Raw genomic sequence first — 21,977 nt, forward strand, 5'->3', positions numbered from 1 at the left:
CTGACTGGTGTGAGGTGATACCTCATTTCAGTTTTGATTTGCATTTCTCTATTTCATGCTCTTTTTAAAACATGTAAGCATAATATCTTCCCGATTCCATTAAAATCTTCATAATTATAATTTTTAATAATCTGAAGAAAATTACAAGTACGAATAGACTGTCTCCTAATGTTTCCTACTGTTGGACACTGAAATAATGCCTCCTCTTTTTTTGTGTGTGCTATTTATAAGTAAAACTGAGACAAATACTTCTGTATCAATCTTGGTCCATATCTTAGTTAATTTCCATTTCATTCCTTCCACTAACAACTATTTTTTGAGTGCTTACTCTGAGTCAGGTGCTGTGCTGTGTGCTGGGGATGGAGGCGGTAAAGGTGAGACAGGTATGGACTTGAATCTCACAGAGCTCATATCCTAAGGGTGAGACAGATAATAAATATGCAAAGAGACCCAATACTTGCAGATGGTGATGGGTGTTACCAAGGAAAGAAATAGGGTGTGTGATAGAACACACCTGGAAAGGGCACTGGCCAGCTTTTTTGAGCAGGGAGGTCAGGGAAAACCTCTCAGAAGGCTTGAGATGGTATACCCTGAGAAACCAACATTCAAAAAGAGTCATGTACTACAATGTTCATTGAAGCTCTATTTACAATAGCCAGGACATGGAAGCAACCTAAGTGTCCATCGACAGACGAATGGATAACGAAGATGTGGTACATATATACAATGGAATATTACTCAGCCATAAAAAGAAACAAAATTGAGTTATTTGTAGTGAGGTGGATGGACCTAAAGACTGTCATACAGAATGAAGTAAGTCAGAAAGAGAAAACCAAATATCGTATGCTAACACATATATATGGAATCTGAAAAAAAAAAGTTTCTGAAGAACCTAGGCGCAGGACAGGAATAAAGATGCAGACGTAGAGAATGGACTTGAGGACACAGGGAGGAGGAAGGGTAAGCTGGGACGAAGTGAGAGAGTGGCATGGACATATATACACTACCAAATGTAAAATAGATAGCTAGTGGGAAGCAGCTGCATAGCACAGGGAGATCAGCTTGGTGCTCTGTGACCACCTAGAGGGGTGGGATAGGGAAGGTGGGAGGGAGACGCAAGGGGGAGGGGATATATGTATACATATAGCTGATTCACTTTGTTATACAGGAGAAACTAACACACCATTGTAAAGTAATTATACTCCAGTAAAGATGTTAAAAAAAAAAAAGAAAAGACTTGAGATGGGCCAGGAAAAGAGGGCCAGGACTAGGGTGAGACAAAAGAGGTGCCGAGAGGCCCTAATTCAAGGAGGCACTCACTCGCAGGCTGGTGCAAGTGCAGGGTTGGCCCTTGGACAACCTCAAGAGTGAGTGCCTCCTTAAATTTGGCCCCAGAGGCACTCCACTCTTCACCCCAGTACCAGCCTTGATGGGAGTAAAGGTAGGAAAGGCATTCCAGGCAGAGGGAACAGCAAGTACAAAAAAGTGCAGGGCCTGGAGAGGCTAAGTGTGTTTCAGGATCTGAAATTCTGTCTCTATTATTGGAGTGGAATGGAAAAGTGCTAATGGAACCAGTGAAGCAAAACTACTAAAAGAAGTGAGAAAAAATTTTGGAAAGTTTTCAGAGTTGATCATATTTGATGTGTATATATTTTTAAGTATCCAAGTAGTCATCATGGGAAAAACCGGGCTTTTAATTCTTTCTTCTCAGTGGTTTAGAATTGTCTTTATCGTCCACATGTATTGGGAGGTGAGGATGTGGTGGGGTCCGCAATAACTCTTTCAGTGCTTAGGTGCTCAAAAGTGGTGTTACTCAATCTTGGCTGCATATTAGAATCCCCTGGGGAAGTCAAAAGTATTGATGCCTGAGTCTACACTGAGAGATCCTGATTTAATTGGGGTACAGCCTACATGAGGGCATTTTACTATGAGGACAAACTTTAGAACCATTGCTAGGATCCTGTTTTGAGTATGAGCAGCCCTGGGATGTTTGCAATGCAGGAGAAGCCAGCTTTTACAGGCTCTTAGTAATGATGAGTCTGGATTTTATCCTAAGAATGGGAAGCCATTGATGCATTTTAAGTAGGATGTTCGCATGATCTGATTTTTATTTTAAGAAAATCACTTTGTCTGCAATGTGGCACATTTCCTTAGGATAGTTTCCCAGGAGAAGAATTAGTGGGGGAAAGGGCGTTAATTTTAAGTCTTTGGATACACACTCTTAAATTGCTTTCCAGGAAGTTGCTGCCAAATGACACTCACCCCATCCTATGTCCTCACACCTCCCTTGTGCCAACACTGTTTTTGAGGGTTAATCATTTCCATGAAAGAAGTAGAAAAAAACAATGATAAATAAGAAGGAATTGTTTGAGCAACTGGGCACAACCCCTGCCAGCTACTTTTTTTTTTTCTTTCTTGTTCTTCATTGGTCAAATATTATCCAGATAGCCACGTGCTTCAGAGAAGTGGTGAATCTGATCTTTAGGTAATTTTTTTTTGATTGCTTACCATGTGGAAGGCACTGTGAAAAACACTTTACATGCAAGATCGCTGTTAATCCTCTCAACATCCTCAAGAGGTCAGTGCTAATATCATCATCTTCATTTTACAGATGAGAACCTGGGGCACTGTGAGAGTCAGGAGCTTTGCTGATGCTCCCTCAGCTCTTAGGTGGAGTTGGAATTTGAACCCAGAGCCCTTCCTTGAAGTACTCTGCTGTTGTTCTGTAATTTGAAAAGGTTAAAGGACTCCTGACATTTTTCTCAGGGGTCTAAGGTTCTGATTATTCTGTTGGGAATCCTTTTGGAATCTGAACAACTGACATAATTTGGTCACTGCACCTTTGTTGCCATCAACTGTTGAAGCAAGTCAAAATGATTAATTGGCTACATCAGCCATTTGCTCATGGGTCTGAGGGTCCCAAAGAGGAAGAGAGCATCAACTTACCCGGAGCACAAAAAGAAAAGGATCTGAGGAAGACAGGTCCAGGAATCGTCAAAAGTTAGAATTAAGAAAAGGCTTTGGGGGAAGGGGCCTTTTTAGTCAGATTGCAAGACAGGCTTGCAGGATGGTGGAGAGAGGGGAGATTGAGCAAACGTAACAATTCCAGACATTTCTAATTATAGATCTATCTCTCTGACCCCTACTCCCAGAGTTGCTTGAGGACAGGGATGGAGTCTGGATCTCTGTCCCTGTCCCCAACTGCTTGGTTAGTAGATGCTCAATAAATTTTGCTGAATGTTGAATGAAAGAATAAATCATGATTAGGCTGCACATTAAAAACATACGTGAGGACAATATGTTCACTGTTGCTTATGTAAGTAGACATTAACTACAAACAAACCAAAATACCTTGGGCAGGATTAACAATTCTCCAGAGAGAACGATACTGAGTGAGGGGACCCTAATCTTGGGACTCGATTCAAGAGGGACTTTTTCTCTTCATCAGAGAGTAGGGAAGAAAGGATACCTCTTGTAGGGCCCCGTTTACAACTGGTGGGATCCTTCCTCACAGCAAGTGCAGGGGAACCCAGGGCAAATTTCAGGGTAGAGTGTGTACCTTCCAGATGTATCTCTCTTCACTCAGGTATTTTATTAAAAAAAATTTTTTTTTACACATGTGGGTGACCATGCTTGGGTCTGACCTAGTGGGAATTTCTATGTTGAGTCAAATAGCCCCAATTCAGAGGAGTTTCTTTTTCCTGAATAGGTGGAGGGGAGAGGGGAGAAAAGTGCTTTTGAAAATCTAACTTTCCATCCTTTGGAACTGGCAGGATCATACCTTTATGAGGGGTTGGTGGGCACAAGAAAGCCCAGGGTTGAAGCGGATGAGTGTGTAACACCTCATAATCTCAAGTACTTTTGGTAACCATTTTTAATCATACAAGCAACATATAAAGACCTTCTTCTTGCAACATAAAATAGGTTAAGACCCTCTGTGCAGACAAGGGTAAGATCCTTTTGACTATCCTCCCCAAAGGTAACTCCTGTTACCTGTTCCATGTGCATCTTGCTGACCTTTTCTCAATGTATATGGATGGCATTCACATCATGTATCAGATGCTTTAGTGAAGTCTTTCTGGGGGACTGTCGCTGTGGGGGAGAGAGTGCTCAGGTTTGCCCCCCAGCCTCCCGACTCTTTTTGGAGGGGAAGGTGGGCAAGTGTAACGGTGAGAGGACTTCAGAGCATATTTCACATTGCAGGGAATCGGGTCTGGTGCTCGAGAGTACTCCGCTTTCTCTATTTAATTTAGTTTTTTGCAATGTGAAGAAATGGTCAAGGTATCAGGACTCCATGGGCATTTCAGGTGGAGGCTGGGTAAATAGATATCCACCCTCTCTCTTTTTTTTTTTAATTTCCACTTTTTACCGTAGAAGGTGAGGAACGTGGAGGCACGTGAACCCTAAAGGCACGCCTCCGTGTGTGTGTGTGCGCGCGCGCGCGCGCGCGCACACCCCCTCTCCCCCCCTCCCCCCTCCCCCCGCAAGGGCACCCCGGGTTCTTAATTGGATGCTTGTTTACACCTTACTGCCCGGCCCTCAGGGTGTCAGGTGTTTTCCCGGGCTTATATGCGAGGGTGTGCGTGTGGGAGTGCTGGCGGAGATTCCCCTCTCCCGTGATCCCCTGCGGCGGGGCCGGACCTCGGCGTGGTCCGCGGAGAGTGGAGACTACCTCAGGGCGCGGGAGGATCGTCCGCTCGCTGAGCCCGGCCCCGCCCCCAGCCCCGGCCCAGGCCCCGCCCTTCTGATTCGGTCCCGCCCCTCTCCCCCTGGCCCGGCAGGCGCCGGCCCCGCCCCTCGCTCCCAGCATGCCGTGCGGCAGCGGCGGTGCGGCGGGCGGAGCCGGGAGGTGGGGTAGCCGTGGCTGTGTGAGCTTGAGGAGCCGCCGCCACCGCCTCCTAGCTGTTCTCCTCCTCCTGCGCCCCGGCGTCGCGGGCCGCGTACGGCCCTGTAAGAGACGTCGCCTCCCCTTCCTCCGCCTCCCTCTCACCGCGCCGCTCCCGCCTCCCAGTCCTGCGCTGCGGGCTCAGGCGGAACCCGGAACGGCCGTCCGCCTCCCCCGCCCTCCGCCGCCTCCTCCTCCTGCTCGGCTTCCTCCTCAGCCCCGGGCCGGAGCGGAGTGTCGGCGGCGGCCGGTTCGGGCGGCGACTCGCGCTTCTTCGGGCGGCGGCGCTTGGCCATGTCGTGTCGGGGAAGGTAATGAGCCGCAGAGCCCCGGGGTCTCGGCTGAACAGCGGCGGCGGCGGCACCAAGTACCCGCGGAGCTGGAATGACTGGCAACCCAGGTGGGTGAGCCGGCGCCCAGCCCGCCGATCCGACCCCGGGCCCCGCCTCGGGCGGGCCGAGGCCTAGGACCGCCGGGGTGGGAGGCGCGGCCTAGGCTCTCCACCCTCCTCCCCCCCCCCACCCCCCGCCCCGGGGAACCAGGCGCGGCTTCCTGGGTCCCCTCCCGCCCCGGCCGGGGGAGGAAGGCCGCTGGGAGGCGAGGCCTAAATGCCTCCCCTCTCCCTGCATTTCAGCTCGGGGGCTGGAGCCGAGAGCCAGGGCGCCGGGAGAAGGCACTGGCCTAGGAGTTGGGTGAAGGAAGGGGACCTGGCGGTGGGGGCACTTTTTACTTGCTACCTTGCCCTCAAGTTGGGATATGAGTTGGGGGTCCTGAGAGTACGGGACCCTCTCTGTTACCCATTAACTTCCCTGATCTTTAACCCTTTGAGTCCCCACGTGAAAGATTTCCTTAACTGGGATCCCTTCTGTGACCCCCACGTGTTAATATTAAAAAAACAAAACAAAACCCAGCACTCCAAGGCCTTACTCTGACAACAGCGTAGTTGTGGAGCATAAGACTAGATTGTGACTGTGTTAATGGGGCCGACCGACCCTGGTACTAGGAAATGAAGTTTTCCCCAAGTGCAGGGGCAGTTGCTGTGGCGGAGAGCAATTCATACCTGGACACTTGTGCGGACAGTTGCTTAGAGGAGTAGAGAATTTGATTTGATTTCAGACAGGTTTGGGGCCTAGTTGGAAATGAGTATATGAGGAGGATCGAGTTCCCCCCCCCCCCCCACCTCTTTTTGGCCACCCCGGGCCGATTGCAGGATCTCAGTTGCCCATCCAGGGATGGAACCTGGGCCTGGGTAGTGGAAGCACGGAATCCTAACCACTAGGCCACCAGGAAACTCCCTGCGGAGCATCGACTTCTTAAAAAAAATTAATTTTCGTGTCTTTCTGATTAATCATGGGGCAGTTGTATCTAATTTAGGACTAATTTATTCTTATCTCTTACTGAGTAAGTGCTTGTAATACTCAGACTATCTTGGAATTTAGCCCAGTGCCTAGAAGAACTTCCTAAACGTATATAATATTTTAGGGTTAGTTGATTCATGGAGCTCTCATACTTTGAAACACACTTGCCTTATGATTGTCCAGGAACTGGCCAAATAAATGTTAGACAAACACACGTTGTTGGGATGGCTTTTGCTTCTTGATGGTTTCATGTAATACCAGCAGTGTTTGGAAATAATTTGGTAAGATGTTCAAAGGTAACACTTTAATACTTGATAGAAAAATCAAAATACTCTTTTGGCTAATGAGTGGTACACATCTCATTCTGTTTAATATGCCTTCCCAAATCCTGTGTCTGTTGAGATCGGGTGTATATAACTAGGTGACTTTAAAAGTTAATGCCTGAGCCTAGAATTGAGATAAGTAGTTAAAAAAAAATGTTTTGAAAGCATAGTTTTACTTGTCCTTTACCACTTAGGGTTTATGCCTGCTTTACATAAAATCAGTTAACTAGTTTTGGTATTTTTATCTGTAATTGATATTCTTTTGTATGTTCATTGAAATGTGTGGAATTTGATTGTTTTTTTTGCATCTAATGAATTAGATGATAAATAAGCTTGAATTTGACATTTGAGAGCTCTTTGACAGTAGATTTTCCATTATTTTTCAGTACTGTGGTCAGCATATGTAAAATAATGTACACAGTATCCCTTTAGAGGGCTGAATAAAGTGCCCTTCACAAATAGTCCTGGAGCTTCTGGAAAAGAATAAGTTGTAGCTTGTGTTTCTAAATAAATGGAGTAGCACAGTTGCAGCTCTGGGTTGAGATCACCTGGTTTAATTTGACAGGTATGAAGCAGAATGGCTTATATAGTTGTGGAATATGTACATGGGTTATTAGTATTGTCTGTTTTTCTTCAAGTACTTTATTTCTTGGCTGTGTGGCGGGGAGGATGTATGCATTCTTGGAAGCTGTTTAACAAAGTCTCAGAACTTATTGCCTAGGTAGACAGATACTGTGAGATGCGCTTGGTTACATGGAGTAACAGTTGATTAGAATGTTGGAAATACTTGACTTTTTTGTAGAGGAGGGAATAGAAAAGTATGGACAATACACCATAGCAAAACTTGATTTCTTTGCACGGTTACCTAGTTGTTTTGTTAAATAGCCAATAAAAAACTTCAGGTGTTTGCCAAGTCATAAATTTTCATGAGTTAAATTTGAGGTTGTTATTCTGTACCCTCTTCACTTTAGAAAGGTGACAGACTCCAGTTAACTGACAGAATGGAGCTCGATTTTTCCCCTTGCTTAAATGGGGGTTTATTTTTCTAAACATCTTCAAATGCAGGCAGATTGCTTATGGTTCATCAGAGTCATTTTGGTTTAAAAAAAAATTATTTGCCTTTCTGTACCAGTCCTTGTCTGATTTTTTTGGTTCTATTTTACTAGATTTAGGCTTTTTGAAAAGTAGGATTTAAAAAAGCAATTTTTGGTTGGTTTCTTTTAGTGTTAGTTTGTCAGTTAGTCTGGAAACCGACTGTTGAGTCAATGATGGCCACACCTGATACTTCACACATATTGACAGGAAGTGTTCCAGGTGGCTGAATAGACTAGTGTCATGTGGCAACAGAGCAAGCCCACCTTTGCTAAAAGCATACCTCTAGCAGAAAGCATTTTTATAGCACTGGCTTATAGTCTTCGTTTTCATTCATTGTACTCTCCATTAACTTTTTTTTAAATAATTTTATTTTATTTATGTATTTTTGGCTGCGTTGGGTCTTCATTGCTATGCGCGGGCTTTCTCTAGTTGCGGCGAGCGGGGGCTACCCTTCGTTGCGGTGCGTGGGCTTCTCATTGCAGTGGCTTCTCTTGTTGCACAGCACAGGCTCTAGGCGCGCGGGCTTAAGTAGTTGTGGCACGTGGGCTCAGTAGTTGTGGCTCGCAGGCTCCAGAGTGCAGGCTCAGTAGTTGTGGCGCACGGGCTTAGTTGCTCTGCGGTATGTGGGATCTTCCCGGACCAGGGCTCGAACCCGTGTCCCCTGCATTGGCAGGGGGATTCTTAACTGCTGCACCGCCAGCACAGCCCCTCCATTAACATTTAAGAATGATTAGGCAAATGAGTGGTTTTATTATTGGCACTAACCAGTCTCTCCTTTTCTTGACTTTATTTTGGGGAGTAATCTTCTGGGTGCACCAATCAAGATAGAGATCAGAATGATTTGTTTTAAAATTAAGTGTATATGGGACTTCCCTGGTGGTCTAGTGGTTAAGACTCCTGGGCTTCCACTGCAGGGAGCGTGGGTTTGATCCCTGTTTGGCGAACTAAGACCCTGCATGCCAGGCAGTGAAGAAAAAAAAAAAAAAAGTGTGTAATTTGTTATATTGTTCATTTTAATTCTCCAAACTGACAAGACTGATTTGACATTGGAGTCAAATATAGATTAGTTCAACAAGCAAGAGGGAGCGTTGTCAAATGAAAACACATAATTTTACTTCCACACTTGGGCATCTTAAGACTTTATTCGTTTAACAGATATATCTTCGGGATCTTACTGTGCCCAATGTTAAGATCTTCTTACAGTTCTAAAAGGATGAAACTGTATATTAAAGACAGCTTCTATTTTTGGTAAAATGTAGACAGATTGAAGTTCTCACAAGTACAAATACCTTCATTCTCCATTGTCACAGACCAAAAGATGGGGAAGAGGGCCGTGAAGATAGAAAAGCCAAAAACTAGTATGTCTGACATTGTGAGAAGCTGGATTTTTGAAACTAGAGTTGTCTATTCAGCCTTTTATGAGTCTGTACTGTCTGATGTCCAGAGGTGCATAATATAGTGAAATACATAAAGGGTGAAATTAAGTGGAGTTACATATTTTATAACTATAAATAGAGCTTTAGTTAAACAATTTAGTGGTTGCCAATTCTGTACCACAGATTTTCATGTACATTAAGGAGTTTCAGATAATTGTGTATGGGTGTTTAATTTGGGGGGAAAGTTTATTTTTTCCATTATAGAATAAAATATATTCCTTATGAAACATTTGGCAATTTTATCTTTAAATTGAACCCTTTTTCCCCTTCTGTTGTGGTTCCTTTTTAAGTTGGGAGTATAACTGAAGGGTTTTTTAAATAATAGGAGATTGTGAAATATTCTAATTCAATGAAAATATTCTAATTCAGGAAATAGTGATGCTGTAGGGATTTTTATGACTAATAGAGCTACTGTCTTTAAGGAGATTATCGGTTAGTATGGGGGATAAGAAAGGGCTTTGTAAAAGGTAAAGCAGTATATGGATATTAATTGTGATATAATTCTTGGTAAAATTATTTTTATATGTGATTTACAGTTTAAAACTTGGAGAGTCAGAGGAGGGAAAGCTGTACAGTTGAGTAGGGGCCAGTGGGACCATGAAATTGATCTGTTCTATTTTGACAGTAAATTTGGGGGGGGGAAATCTCTCAAAAAATAGAAGAAAGCTGGGAAATGGCAAAATGCAAGTTGTCCTTGGTAAAATGTTACCAGTTTGGTTAGAAGGATGGGGTATTTGTGAGGTGTGATACAAATAAGAGATGAAGCTTAAGAGCTGGAGTGGGGCTGTATTGTAGGTCTTGAATCATATTGGACGTGTGTTTGGAATGACTTTAGGGAGCTACTGAAGTTTTACCAGCATGGAAGTGGCATAATTCAGGAAGATTAAAATTAGTTGGGTGTGTGTGTGTGTGTGTGTGTGTGTGTGTGTGTGTGTGTGTGTGTGTGTGTGTGTGTGTAACCACAGTAGGAGGCAGTTGGAACAGTCTAGACAAGAGACTGTTGAGGACCTGAATATTCTGTTTATAATTCATGGTTTAAATTCAGACAAAAGTATTCAGCTCAATATATGGAATTTCCATAAGCCAGAGCCCCTTATTTGTTATCTGGTGTTGATTGATGGTGATCACTAAAGTGATACTTTTTATCTGCTCACACTTCAATTCAGGTTAGGACACTAACATTATATAGGATGATCATATACACAAAATGGAGTGTGGTTGATGGTTTTTTTGTGTGTGTGTGAACACTGAGTTCTCACAACTTTTAAATTTAGGCTTTCCTGCTTTCACTGCTTGGCACTTGCTTACTTGCTTTTCTTTCCCAATCCTAATCACCTAAAATAAATCCCTGAGGCGGCTTTCAGTGGACCTCCCTTTATAGATTCACACAAGCTGTCATTTGTTTGGTGTCTCTTCATATTGTTTTTTGGTTACCTGTCTTTAGCTATCTTAAAGTTTTCTCAGAATCCATTTTATTTTGGGGACTAGAAAATAAAACACATCCCCTCTTGTTTAGAGGTCTAACAGTGAAGGTTGCAGATATTTTGTGGTTTAATTCCTGTATGAAATACTCCAGCTTATTACTTTTTTTTCATGTAGAATGTAACCTATTAAATTTTTATGGAGACATTTGTGTTCTTTTTCTTTTTTTTAAATTGAGGTATAATTGACATACAACATATTAGTTTCAGGTGTATGTATATGTTTTTATTATGTTCTCCTCCATCTTGTATTAGTTGACTGTACTTTTTCTCTCTTAGTTGAATTCTTTTTTGAACTTGTTACTCTTTTGAGATAAAATTTATCCATGTATAGGTCTTAAGTTGAGTGATTTTTGACAAATGTATACACCTGTGTAACCATGACCCTGATCAAGATACAGATACACAATGACTTTGCAGTTGGATAACTTCCCTTCCCACTGCACCTCCCCCCCAAAAACACAAAAACCCTGGCAGAGTGTACATGTGGATCTTACCTTAAAAGTTATTATAGACAGGAAATTTTTGAATATTATCTTATGATTTATTACCAACTTACGGTTTCTGAAGATTGATAACCTCGTCATCTTCAACATAGTTCTGTTATTCCTCTTTTGCTATAAACAGACTTGGGATATCTGAAGATCCTTGTGAAAACAGTTTCAGATGGTGGATCCACTGTTAACCTTTTCAGGCATTTGAGTCCTGGAACACAGAGGAGCTCTTCTAAGTTTGTTGGCTAAATTTATTCCTGTGAGCTACAGGTTCATGGACTTTTCTCTTCCCTCTTGAACCTACTGTTGGTAGCTCTGTTTTTCATCCTCTCCCCAACCTAAACATTGCGCTTCCCTTAAGATCTTTACCCTACCTCTGCCCTCTGTGATCCTTTCCAAATCTTGGTACAGGTCTACAGTGAAAGCTAACTGTGCTTATCACTTCAACCTTTTTTTGTTCTCCCAACTAGTTTGTCCCTGAAGGCTGAGCCTGAGTCATTTTCTCCGCTGTTCTGTGTACTTGCCCTAAAGCACTCCCCAAACTCATTTCTGTCTTAGGGCCTTTGCAAGTCCTGTTCTTGCTGTGTAGCTACTGCATAGATTGTTCTTGTCAGAGTGCTTGACCTGGGTGTTTTCATGCTGTCTCAGCCTAAGTGCACCCCCTCAGTGAGAAGCACCAGCCTTCTCTAATAACACTCACTATCTGAGTTTTTTTGTGTGTGTCTTCCCCAGTAAGACATAACCTTTATGTGTGCATGCATCTTGTATAATGGTTTTACTTCTGTATCCCTTCTTCCCTACCAGTGCATCAATAAATAGTAAACACTCTAAATTTGAGTGTCCTTTCTCAAGTAAATACATGAAAATGGAATTCTGCAAGTTTGTTTTTGTGTTTAGAGTTAACTACAGGGCTTAGAACACTGTTACTGTAGGAGGCATTTTGAGAGGAACTGTTCCTTGTACAGCAGCTCGGTTAGCCGGAGGCAGCAACTTAAGTAAGGTGATTGTACACGTTCAAAGGGACAATGTTCTAGTGGACTGAGGTGGCCAGATCAGACTATGGCCATTTAAGATTCATAGGTTTTATCCATCTTGAAGAAATACTTTGCTCACATAAAGTTAATTTACACATTGACAGTTTATCCCATATCTGTTATATCTATTTGTACGTTATTTAAACAGTCTAATCACCAAAAAGTTAAGCACTGGGTGGGTTGAGCCTCTTTTGACATTCCATTAGAATGCCTGAGGAAACAAACCTCTTGCCAGTTGTATGCCCGCTGATTGGGGAATGACTGAAATCCAAACTTTTCAGAATCAACAGGTTTCTTTCATAGTGAATTACTTCTTTCATATTAATCTTCATACCCTTTGAAAAAAGGAGATTGTATTCCTGTTAGAAATCATTCCTTTGGAAGTTAATGTTGCTATTCATAGTATGTCTAGGATCTCATGTTTATTATTTAAAAACCTGTTACAGACTTTTTGTGTTTATTACTTTAAAATCTTTTTCAAAAGAGGAGTTTCTGGGGAATTCCCTGGCAGGCCAGTGGTTAGGGCTTGGCGCTTTCACTGCCAGGGCCCTGGTTCGATCCCTGGTGGGGGAACTAAGATCCTACAAACCACACAGCCCCCCTGCCTCCCCCTCCAATAAAAAAGAGGAGTTTCGGGCTTCCCTGGTGGCACAGTGGGTTAAGAATCCGCCTGCCAGTGCAGGGGATACGGATTCGAGCCCAGTCCCGGAAGATCCCACATGCCGCGGAGCAACTGAGCCCATGTGCCGCAACTACTGAGCCTGCGCTCTAGAGGTCATGAGCCACAACTACTGAAGCCGTGGTGCCTAGAGCCGGTGCTCCGCAACAAGAGAAACCACCGCAATGAGAGTCCCGCGTGCTGCAACTAGACAAAAACCCGCGCACAGCAACGAAACCCCAATGCAGCCAAAAATAAATAAAATAAAATAAATTAATTTAAAAAAAAAGAGGAGTTTCTGGTATCAGAATTGTAGATTGCTTTTTGGTATGGAACTTACTAAATTATGCTATTTCTTTGTTTATAAGGAAAGGCACTACTTTTTTCCTTTACCCTTTTTATCATCAATAAAGCACCTCAGCAGTGCTCTTATAGGTCCACAAGAAAATTATTACAGGCTCTGCAGTAGCCTAAGGTAATTATATGTATATGTCTGCAGATTTTTTTAAAAAATTGTTGAACTTAGTATTTACTAGATTTTTATTTTTGGGTGGCATCTAATATATTAATACCTTTTCTGCTGATTAGGCAAAAGACTTCACTAATAAGCATGTCTTGGACTATATAGTGACATGTATTAGTTTTTCCTCTGTGTATGACAGCATTGGCAACAATCTTGTTTTTTACTGAAGTTCTTTGAATTAAAATTTTCCCTCTTATTTAAATTTAATTGAAAAATTATCTTTACTGTCTCCTCTTTAGCATTTTAATCTTATGATTTAAAAAGATGTGTGTATATGGTGTGTGTGTGTCAGTGTGTGTGTTTGAAATTTTAACTTTCATCTTGGAATATTTAGTTCTTTGAAGCAACCCCATGACTCTTGCTATCCTGCCTCTTAAGGGTCTCCCTAGTTTATATTCCTAGTAATATGAACCCTGGAATCCTTGTCTGAAATATATCACTTTATTTCCAGTCTCTTTGCTTTGATTCTGACACTGGAAATTCAGACTCATTGCCCTAATGACAGAGTGTATGTTGACTTCCTGCAGTTTGCCAGAAATTAGGCAGAAAAATCTATTAATTTGAGGAAAAATGTCGGACTTTTTGTCCTCTATAGAATGGGACTCTCTTCTGATTTGATGATTAAAAAGATCCAAAGATGATCACCAGTATCACATAGTATTGTACAGATGAATTAATGCATATTTAATTGGAAAGAAAACACATCCTGGATTTTCTTTCCTAAAAAGATTGATTGTTTTTCTTCCTGTCCTTATATTCTTTTGATAAATGTGAAGAAAAATGAAAATGGTTTTCCAGAAGTAAGACAATGAAACTTGAGATTTAGTGTCTATTCATTAGTCTGGTTTAGAGGAATCTACCTTGAGATACAGTTTGTATTGTTTTTGAAGGACTTGAGTTAGAATTCTGACTGTTATAAATGATTAATTGTCATTATTTGAAATATTGATGTAATTTTCATGTGTGGTATCTTGTTCCTTTTTTGAAAATACTGAAACTAAAGATGAACTTATGCTTAATAAAAGTGTGTTGGGGGGTGGTAATCAATTGACTGACTATAAGACAAAGTTTTGTAAAAGCAGCCTTTTATTTAATTAAAGTGGCCTATCTTGTATAGTTACTATAATGCTAGTATTCCCTGTGTTTTTATTGTAATCTTATTGAAGATGTGAAAATTACACCGCAGTGCTCTTCTCCCCGCTCTTGTAGTCCATTTAAAAATCCACTTGTTGTCTTAGTATAATTACATTGGAGAAGTTACAAGTAGAACCAGAGTGTTTTAGATTCTTCTCTAAGGTATATTTATTTTTAAGAATGTGTGCATTTTTAGTTTTGATACTTTACAAATATTTGTCTTAGGAGAGGCTGGTGTCATGAAAATAGCAATGGACTAAGAATGGGAAGACAAAGGTCTTTTGTACTGACGGTTACCAGCTGTCCCTCTGAGGAGGTAATTCTTGCTTTCCCTAAGATGCAGCATTGTGAGGGTTAAAGGTAAAGTTTGGGAGATTACTTTCAAAACTGTAAAATGCTATACAAATGATATTTATGTTGCCACATCTGAATCAAATTTGGAATTTTAAAGAACCTCCCTCTTTTATCTCTTCCTCAAAAAGTTAGAATTTACTACACACATGCACCCACACTCTAGTTCAAATTTCATTTTTCTCTTCTAGTGCTCTAAGTACTAGAGTGTGTGTATGTGTGTGTGGTAACTTCTAAAAGTTTCATGAAGGGCATTTATGTCAAGTGTCTTAGAGGATATATGACTGGAAGCTCATATAATTGTTAAATTTCTATTAGGTATGACATTTGCCATACTTAGTATAGTAGTGGCTTTTCTTTTTACATTTTCTACTTACAGGCTTCTAGAATGAAAATTTCCATTAGGCTATCATCCTGTTTCAAGTTGGCCAAAGAGGAATTTGACTGTAGGTCTGCATCATTCTTTATTATTTTTTCGGTATATCTTATAATTCACACTTTAAGAACTTGATACCAGTTGAAATTGTGAGACAGCAAAAATAATCTAATCTTTCTGACTGAACTTATTGTAGGGCAGGTGCAAACGGAATTAAATAGAGACAGGGTAGGTTAAAAGGTAGCTTGTACCTTGCTTAACTTTCATTATACAGTTGGAATTTAAGAACTGATTCTTATAAGAACATCAGTTGAATGCTGCATTGCGTTTTCTCCCCTACTGTAGTACGTATGTATGTTTGTTTTAAAGGGAGTAGGGAAATCATGGAATCATGGAAAGGATAGACTCTGGCAATGTAATAGTTTGAAATACATAAAAAAAAGAAGAACCACATGTATCTTCTAAACAGATAGAATTAATGAAATTTTGTATCATTATGTAGTGTATATACAGTATTAAGCTTTCATGAGATTTTGGTACTATTTTAAATTGTAGCAGTATAAATTTACTCAGAATGGGTAACTGCTGTCTCCTAAGGAACTTCATATCTAGAAACATTGATTTTTGTCTTTCGTTGTAAAGTTCTTATTTTATACCACTTAAATCAATCTGATACAAGTGTGTTTAGTGTAAAATGTAACAAAAGAAAGAGATAGGGTTTGTATAGGCCTTTTGAGTTTGTATAGGCCTTTTGAGTTTAAAGTGGCTTAAGTGATGATTTTGAACTGTTTCATAGCTTTCTCAAACTTATGGCTAAATACTTTAAATACCTCAGTGTATTTCTGGCCACTGCTGAGCACAGTGAGAGCACTGTTTCTTGGCTCTGGATTGCTGCTTACTAGTATGTTTCAATAACTACCCCAGACTGTCTTCATTTAATAAATATTTCTTCAGTTAGAAGAGTAATCTGGTTTTTGTGAAAAGTATCTTCCTTTCCCAGCTATTTGATTTAGGAGCCCATGTCTTTTGAGATTTATCTATGAGACATTTTTATTTGTTTATGTTTAAGTAGGGGAGGATATGGCTGTTCAAGATCACCTCTGAAAAAGAGGTTCCAATGCTTAAGTAGGAGGGTTTACCATACATACTTTACCATGCTACCACTGATTACAGGTAGTATGTTTCTTTACCAGTTTGGTGTTTAATAGTGTGTTTCCTACCCCAGGATACCTAAGGAGATAGGTCCTAAAGGAGTTACTGGGCATGTTGAAAGGAGTCAGAGTCCATTTAAAAATCCACTTGCTGTCTTCGTATAATTATGTTGGTAAAGTTAGATAGAACCAAGGTGTTTTAGATTTCTCTCTAAGGTGTATTTATTTTTTTAAGAGGGTTGGGGTTGGGGGTCATGTGTCTGATTTGAGAATGACCTAAAGATATTTCTGGTAATGTCTTCCTCTGTTGAGAATCATGTGGAATATGAAATTCAGTGTCTTTTCCATACTTGCCATTATATTTAAGATGTGTTACATGTTAAGGGGTGTATGTTAGAATATTGCTCTTTCGATGCCCACATCCTTGACTCTGCCCAGGATTTGTAGGGTATACCATACCATTGTGGCAGTAGAGCCTAACTTGGTAATAGTTTTCTTTAAAAATACCTGTGTCTAAATTGCCTAGTACTTACTTTTTCTTGATGTGTTACAAGTGATTTTTGGCAACCACATCATTTTTCTTGACCTGTAAAAAAAAAAAGTGTTAATGATGTTATCTGTTACACAGTACATTTTTGTACCACAGTGCTTTTTTGCATTATTTTTAAAGGGAAAATTTAAAATATGTAATTGTTAGAGAATCTCACAAGCATGTTAGTCCCTTGGGTATATGCTTGAGTCTATTAGAGGAACTTTATCAGAATAACTCTACAGTCGTTATTTGCCTGTTTTCAGGACTTTTGATTTTTATTTACTTATTTGTTTGTTTTGGCCCCCCCACCCCAGTTTTCAGGACTTTTTATTTTTAAAATTATTTATTTATTTATTTATTTGGTTGTGGCGGGATCTTTGTTGCAGCGTGTGGGATCTTTTAGATGCGGCATGCAGAATCTTTTAGTTGCGGCATGCAGGATCTTCAGTTGCGGCATGCAAACTCTTAGTTGCGGAATGTGGAATCTAGTTCCCTGACCAGGGATCGAACCCTGGCCCCCTGCATTGGGAGTGCAGAGCTTTAGTCACTGGACCATCAGGGAAGTCCCCAGGACTTTTTAAAAGATGGTCGCACACATTTCTTATATTATAAAACACTCTGCCCTATCCTTGATTAGAGTCCCCCTCTGGTCTGAAGACTTCGTTTTAGGATTTCTTTAGTGTTTAACTCTTAGTGATTCTTAATCTTCTCTGTCCTAAGGGGCTATGTTTGGCATATAACTGGAGAGTCTGGGTGGAGGGGAGGGGGTGGGACATGTTTCTTGGTAGACTTTCAGTCTTTTTGTCCTTCCTCTGCTAGGGAGGTCATGCAGTAAGAGATTTCCTTTCAATCTTGGCAATTTCCCAGGCTGAATGGGATGTTTCTAAAGTACTTCCAGGACTTGCTGACAAAAGAGGAAGATAAGCGATGCAAACGGTAGCTGAAGCAGGGTTTTATTTAAGGCTGTAAACTAGCTTGGGTTAAAAATAAAGGTCAGAAGAAAGTGAGTCCAGTTAACGTGGTGCCTTAGATTCGGAAGCCTTCAGGTGAACGATTATTTAGCATTAACAAAATTGGTTTTTTTGTTAACTGCTGAAAATTGAATTCACGTCTGTATTGGAGATTAAAAGCATACCACCTTTTATAACTATCAATATTCTTAATGCCTAGTAAGAAATGAATTTATGGCAGATGAGGTACAGAACCTCATAATACTTAAATACGTGAAATAAATTAGAAGTGGACTGCCTGTCTCTCTCTCAGGCAATGATTTTTCTGATTTTGCCAGCCACAGTGCTTTGACTCTTTAAATTTTTTTTGAAAGCTATCAAAATGGGTAGGCAATAAAATATTAGAAATTTACAGGGTGTTTCTTTTTTTAAAAAATAAAGTGCTATAAGGACTTACCTCAGGCATTTCTCAAGCATTGCTAAAGAGTAAAATTACTATCTTGCTAGAAATTTGGAACTTTTTTACTGTTAGTCTAGGTAACAGTTGTCTTTTACTGGTATGAGGGCACTGTTTTGTTTCTTTCTGTACCTTGGCTAGGTTAATCCTTCCCTAGCTTAAAGTTCCAGCTCTCATGCCTGATTAATTCAGACACTGACAGTCTTTGGTTTCATTGGAGAGCATCCAGTGCTACATTTTTGCTTTTCCATTGAGGATGGCTACAAAATATGGCAGGCAGTATAAGACATGAAATATCGAATTATTAAAAATAAATCAATGGTCTTTTACTTACTTTTATACCTTTACTGTAAAGAAGTATACTCTTTATGTCAGATTTATTGAGGTTTAGTTTATATGCTGTAGAGTTCTTTGAGTTTTGAGGAATGCAGATAGTATTGTAACTATGAGCACCACAATCAAGCTGTAAATAGTTCCATCATATCTTCCCTCCCCGCACCCCAAGTTTCCTTGCTCCCTTTTGTAGTCAACTTCTCCCAGCCCTTGGTAACCACTGGTCTTTTTTCCCCTATAATTTTGTCTTTTCAAGAATGTCATAAATAAGGTTTTAAAAAATTGTTGTAAAATACACATAAAATTTACCATTTTACAATTCAGTGGTATTACATACATTCACAACGTGTGCAACGGTGACCACAATCTAGTTCCAGAACTTTTTATCACCCCAAGTGGAAACCCAGTATCAATTAAGCAGTCACTCCCCATTTCCCCCTCTTCCCAGCACCTGGCAACCACAAATCTATTTTCTCTGGATTTGCCTATTCTGGATATTTCATATAAATGGAATCATGTAATATGTAGCCTTTTGTGTCAGACCTCTTTGACTTAGTATAACATTTTTCAAGGGTCATCCATGTTATAGTAGGTATGGCTGAATAATCATCCGTTGTGTGCCACATTTTGTTTATCCATTCATCCTTTGATGGGCATTTGAGTTTCTATCTTTTGGCTATTGTGAATAGTATTGTGGTGAACATTCACCTATAAGTTTTTGTTTGAACATTTGTTTTCAGTTCTTTTGGGCATATACCTGGGAGTGGATTTGCAGGATCATGTGGTAATTCTATGTTTAACTTTTTGAGGAACTGCCAAACTGTTTTCTGAAGTCCTTTGTACCATTTTACATTCTTATCAGTGATGTACAAGGGTTCCAATTTCTCCACCTCTCACAACAGTTTCCATTAAAAAATTTTTTTTTGGCTTTCTAGTGGGTGTGGTTTCTGTTTGTGGTTTTGATTTGCAATTTCCTATTCACTAATGAAGTGGAGCAACTTTTCATGTGTTAATTGGCCATTTGTATGTCTTCGGAGAGATGTATCAATTCAGGTCTTTTGCCCATTTTTAAATTGGATTGTTTGTCTTTTTGTTGAGTTATAGGAGTTCTTTGTATATTTTGGATACTAGACTCTTCTCTTATGAGATATATGATTCGCAAGTATTTTCTCTGGTTTTATGAGTGGTCTTTTCACTTGATAGTGTCCTTTGCACAAAAATAAATAAGACTTTTAAAATGCATATTAAGTAGAATTTAAAAATTCAGAATCATTTAAATATATTACTGAAGCCATCCCTTTCTATTACTGGCTTCTTTTTTGTGTTCAGAAAAGTTATTCTTAAGATCATATGCATAGACCATATTTTAGTTATATAAAGTTTTACCTTAGAAGACAAAATTTTTACTTAAATAATCACAATGGATTTTGATCCAAGGTCATCTTCTAGTCAGTTCCCCACCCCTCTCCATGCAGCAACCACTATACTGTTTTCCTTTCCCTTTGAAAGGTGTGTGGTATTAGATAATACAGTACCTCTGCCTTCAATACTATCATCTTTTCAAATTAGTGGGCAAATTGAAGCTAGTATATAACTACTAAAGTGCAAGCTAGTGTGGTTCTCTCTTTGAGTGCTGTAAGAGTTTGAAGAAGGGGCTGAATGATGGGATTTTTATTTTATTTTTTTTCTGAAAGCACAGAGCATTTTATACTCCTAATTGGAACTTATACTAACAGTTCTTTTTTTTCTAGATTGTAAATTCTTAGAGGGTTGGAACTATTTTACTTAGTTCGCCTTTTGGAGTCATTACTCCTAATTAGTGCTCTTGTTGTAGAAGATAACCAAGAAAATATTGTTGATTAGGGAGTATGGGTTCTAGGTTGAATGTTGAAGAAAAATTAGTGTTGGGTTAGGTTAGGAGACTGCATTCCAGTGTCAAGAGAAAGGCCTCAATTGTGAGAATAGGCAATCATTTAGTCAACAAGTAATTTGTGTGCCATCAAGGCAATGAGGGTACAATGATAAGCAACACTGACAGGCTCTTGCCCTTTTGGAATTTACAGTCTCCTGGCAGAACACAGTTAAGTAAGCTTCCCAAATGGTGTAAGAGCTAAGGGAACTATTAGGTTCTCTGGAAGCACTTATATAGCAGGGACTCCTAGTCACCCTCTGGGGAATCAGAAACTTTGCGAAGGAAAGCTGAAGCTTGAAGGACATTGAAAAATTAGCTAGGGTCGGCGAGTGCTGAGGACAAGGCTGTTCCAGGCAGACGAGCTGAGCAAGGTTACTGAAAGATTGGGATGGATGGGGCATAGAATGTAAAAGGATTACAGGAGTGTGGAGAGTTAGCTGAAAAGGGAAGTAAGGTACATAAGATGATAAAGGGCAGTGGGAGGACATCAGATTTGTGTTTTATAAGACTTATTTTTGTTGCACTGTGGAGGAGAAGTGGAAGAGAGGTGAGAATTGGAGGTGGGAAACATACTGTGTCTGACTGGCCAAATAGTGCCATTTATTGGAAAATACCTGATGATGGTACCATTTATTAAAATGGGGGTTCCAGGAAGAAAGGAGCCAGTTGTGTTTGAGGCATTAGAACATTAAGATTGTTTTTTTAAACAGTTGGGTATATAGGTCTGGACCTCAGAGTGGACATCTATGATGGAGGCCTGGATTTGGGAGTCGATGTCATATAGGTGGTAAGTACTGCCATCGGCATGGATTGCGGGAGAGAGTACAAAGTGAGATGCATAGAGGGCCTGTGGTCACGCTTTGAGAAACTCCAAGATTTAGTGATTTGGTAGAGGAGGCTGAGCAAGCCTTCAAAGGTTCCTGAAAAAGCAGAACCGGAGAGGCAGCAAGAAATACAGACTATAACATACTATAAGCCAAAGGAAGGGAAGAATCTGGTTACTTTGAATTCTCAGGATCTGAGCCCAAGTTATTATAAGGATTTTAAAAAGAAGTTTTCATTCAGCCCACCTCATTCCTCTGTAAGGCACCTTTGTGTAGGCCACAGCCTGCTCAACCCTGCTCAGCAGCCCTGTGAAAACCTGCTATGAGAGAATGAGTAACAAGCAGCCTGGAATATATCTTGCTTTTATCAACCTGGAGGTCTTAGTTGGTTTTGCCAAAAGTGATAGGGCAGAAGTTGGATTGGTGTAGCTGGAGGAGCTAGTGGAGGTAAAGAAATGATACGGCGAGTAGAGACAATTCTTAGTTTGACTGCAAAGAGCAAAGGCAGATTGGTTGGTTGGAGGGACGTGGAATTGGTGGAGTTTTTCTGTTTTTTGTGTGTTTTTTTAAAATATGTTTTTGTATTTTTACATTGGAGATATTAGAAAATTTTACATGTTTAAGGAGAGCATTCAGTTTGGTGGGAAAGGTAGACTCCCTAGGAGAAAGA

The 21,977-nt window shown here is 40.4% G+C and overlaps 1 protein-coding gene across 4 annotated transcripts in view; it reads left to right on the forward strand.

Moving 5' to 3' along the window:
• Positions 1-4,841: 4,841 nt before the first annotated feature.
• SMG1 (SMG1 nonsense mediated mRNA decay associated PI3K related kinase) overlaps positions 4,842-21,977 on the forward strand; it is a 97,472-nt gene continuing 80,336 nt past the window's right edge. For all 4 annotated transcript variants that reach the window (XM_057530204.1, XM_057530200.1, XM_057530202.1 and 1 more), the window contains exon 1: positions 4,842-5,285. Coding sequence is in view for 3 of the 4 variants with exons in the window: in XM_057530200.1 (XP_057386183.1) it covers positions 5,200-5,285 (86 nt within the window). In the remaining variant the exon portion in view is untranslated. The remainder of the gene's footprint in view (positions 5,286-21,977) is intronic.

This window comes from Balaenoptera acutorostrata, chromosome 15, assembly GCF_949987535.1.
Source record: "Balaenoptera acutorostrata chromosome 15, mBalAcu1.1, whole genome shotgun sequence".
NCBI lineage: Eukaryota > Metazoa > Chordata > Mammalia > Artiodactyla > Balaenopteridae > Balaenoptera > Balaenoptera acutorostrata.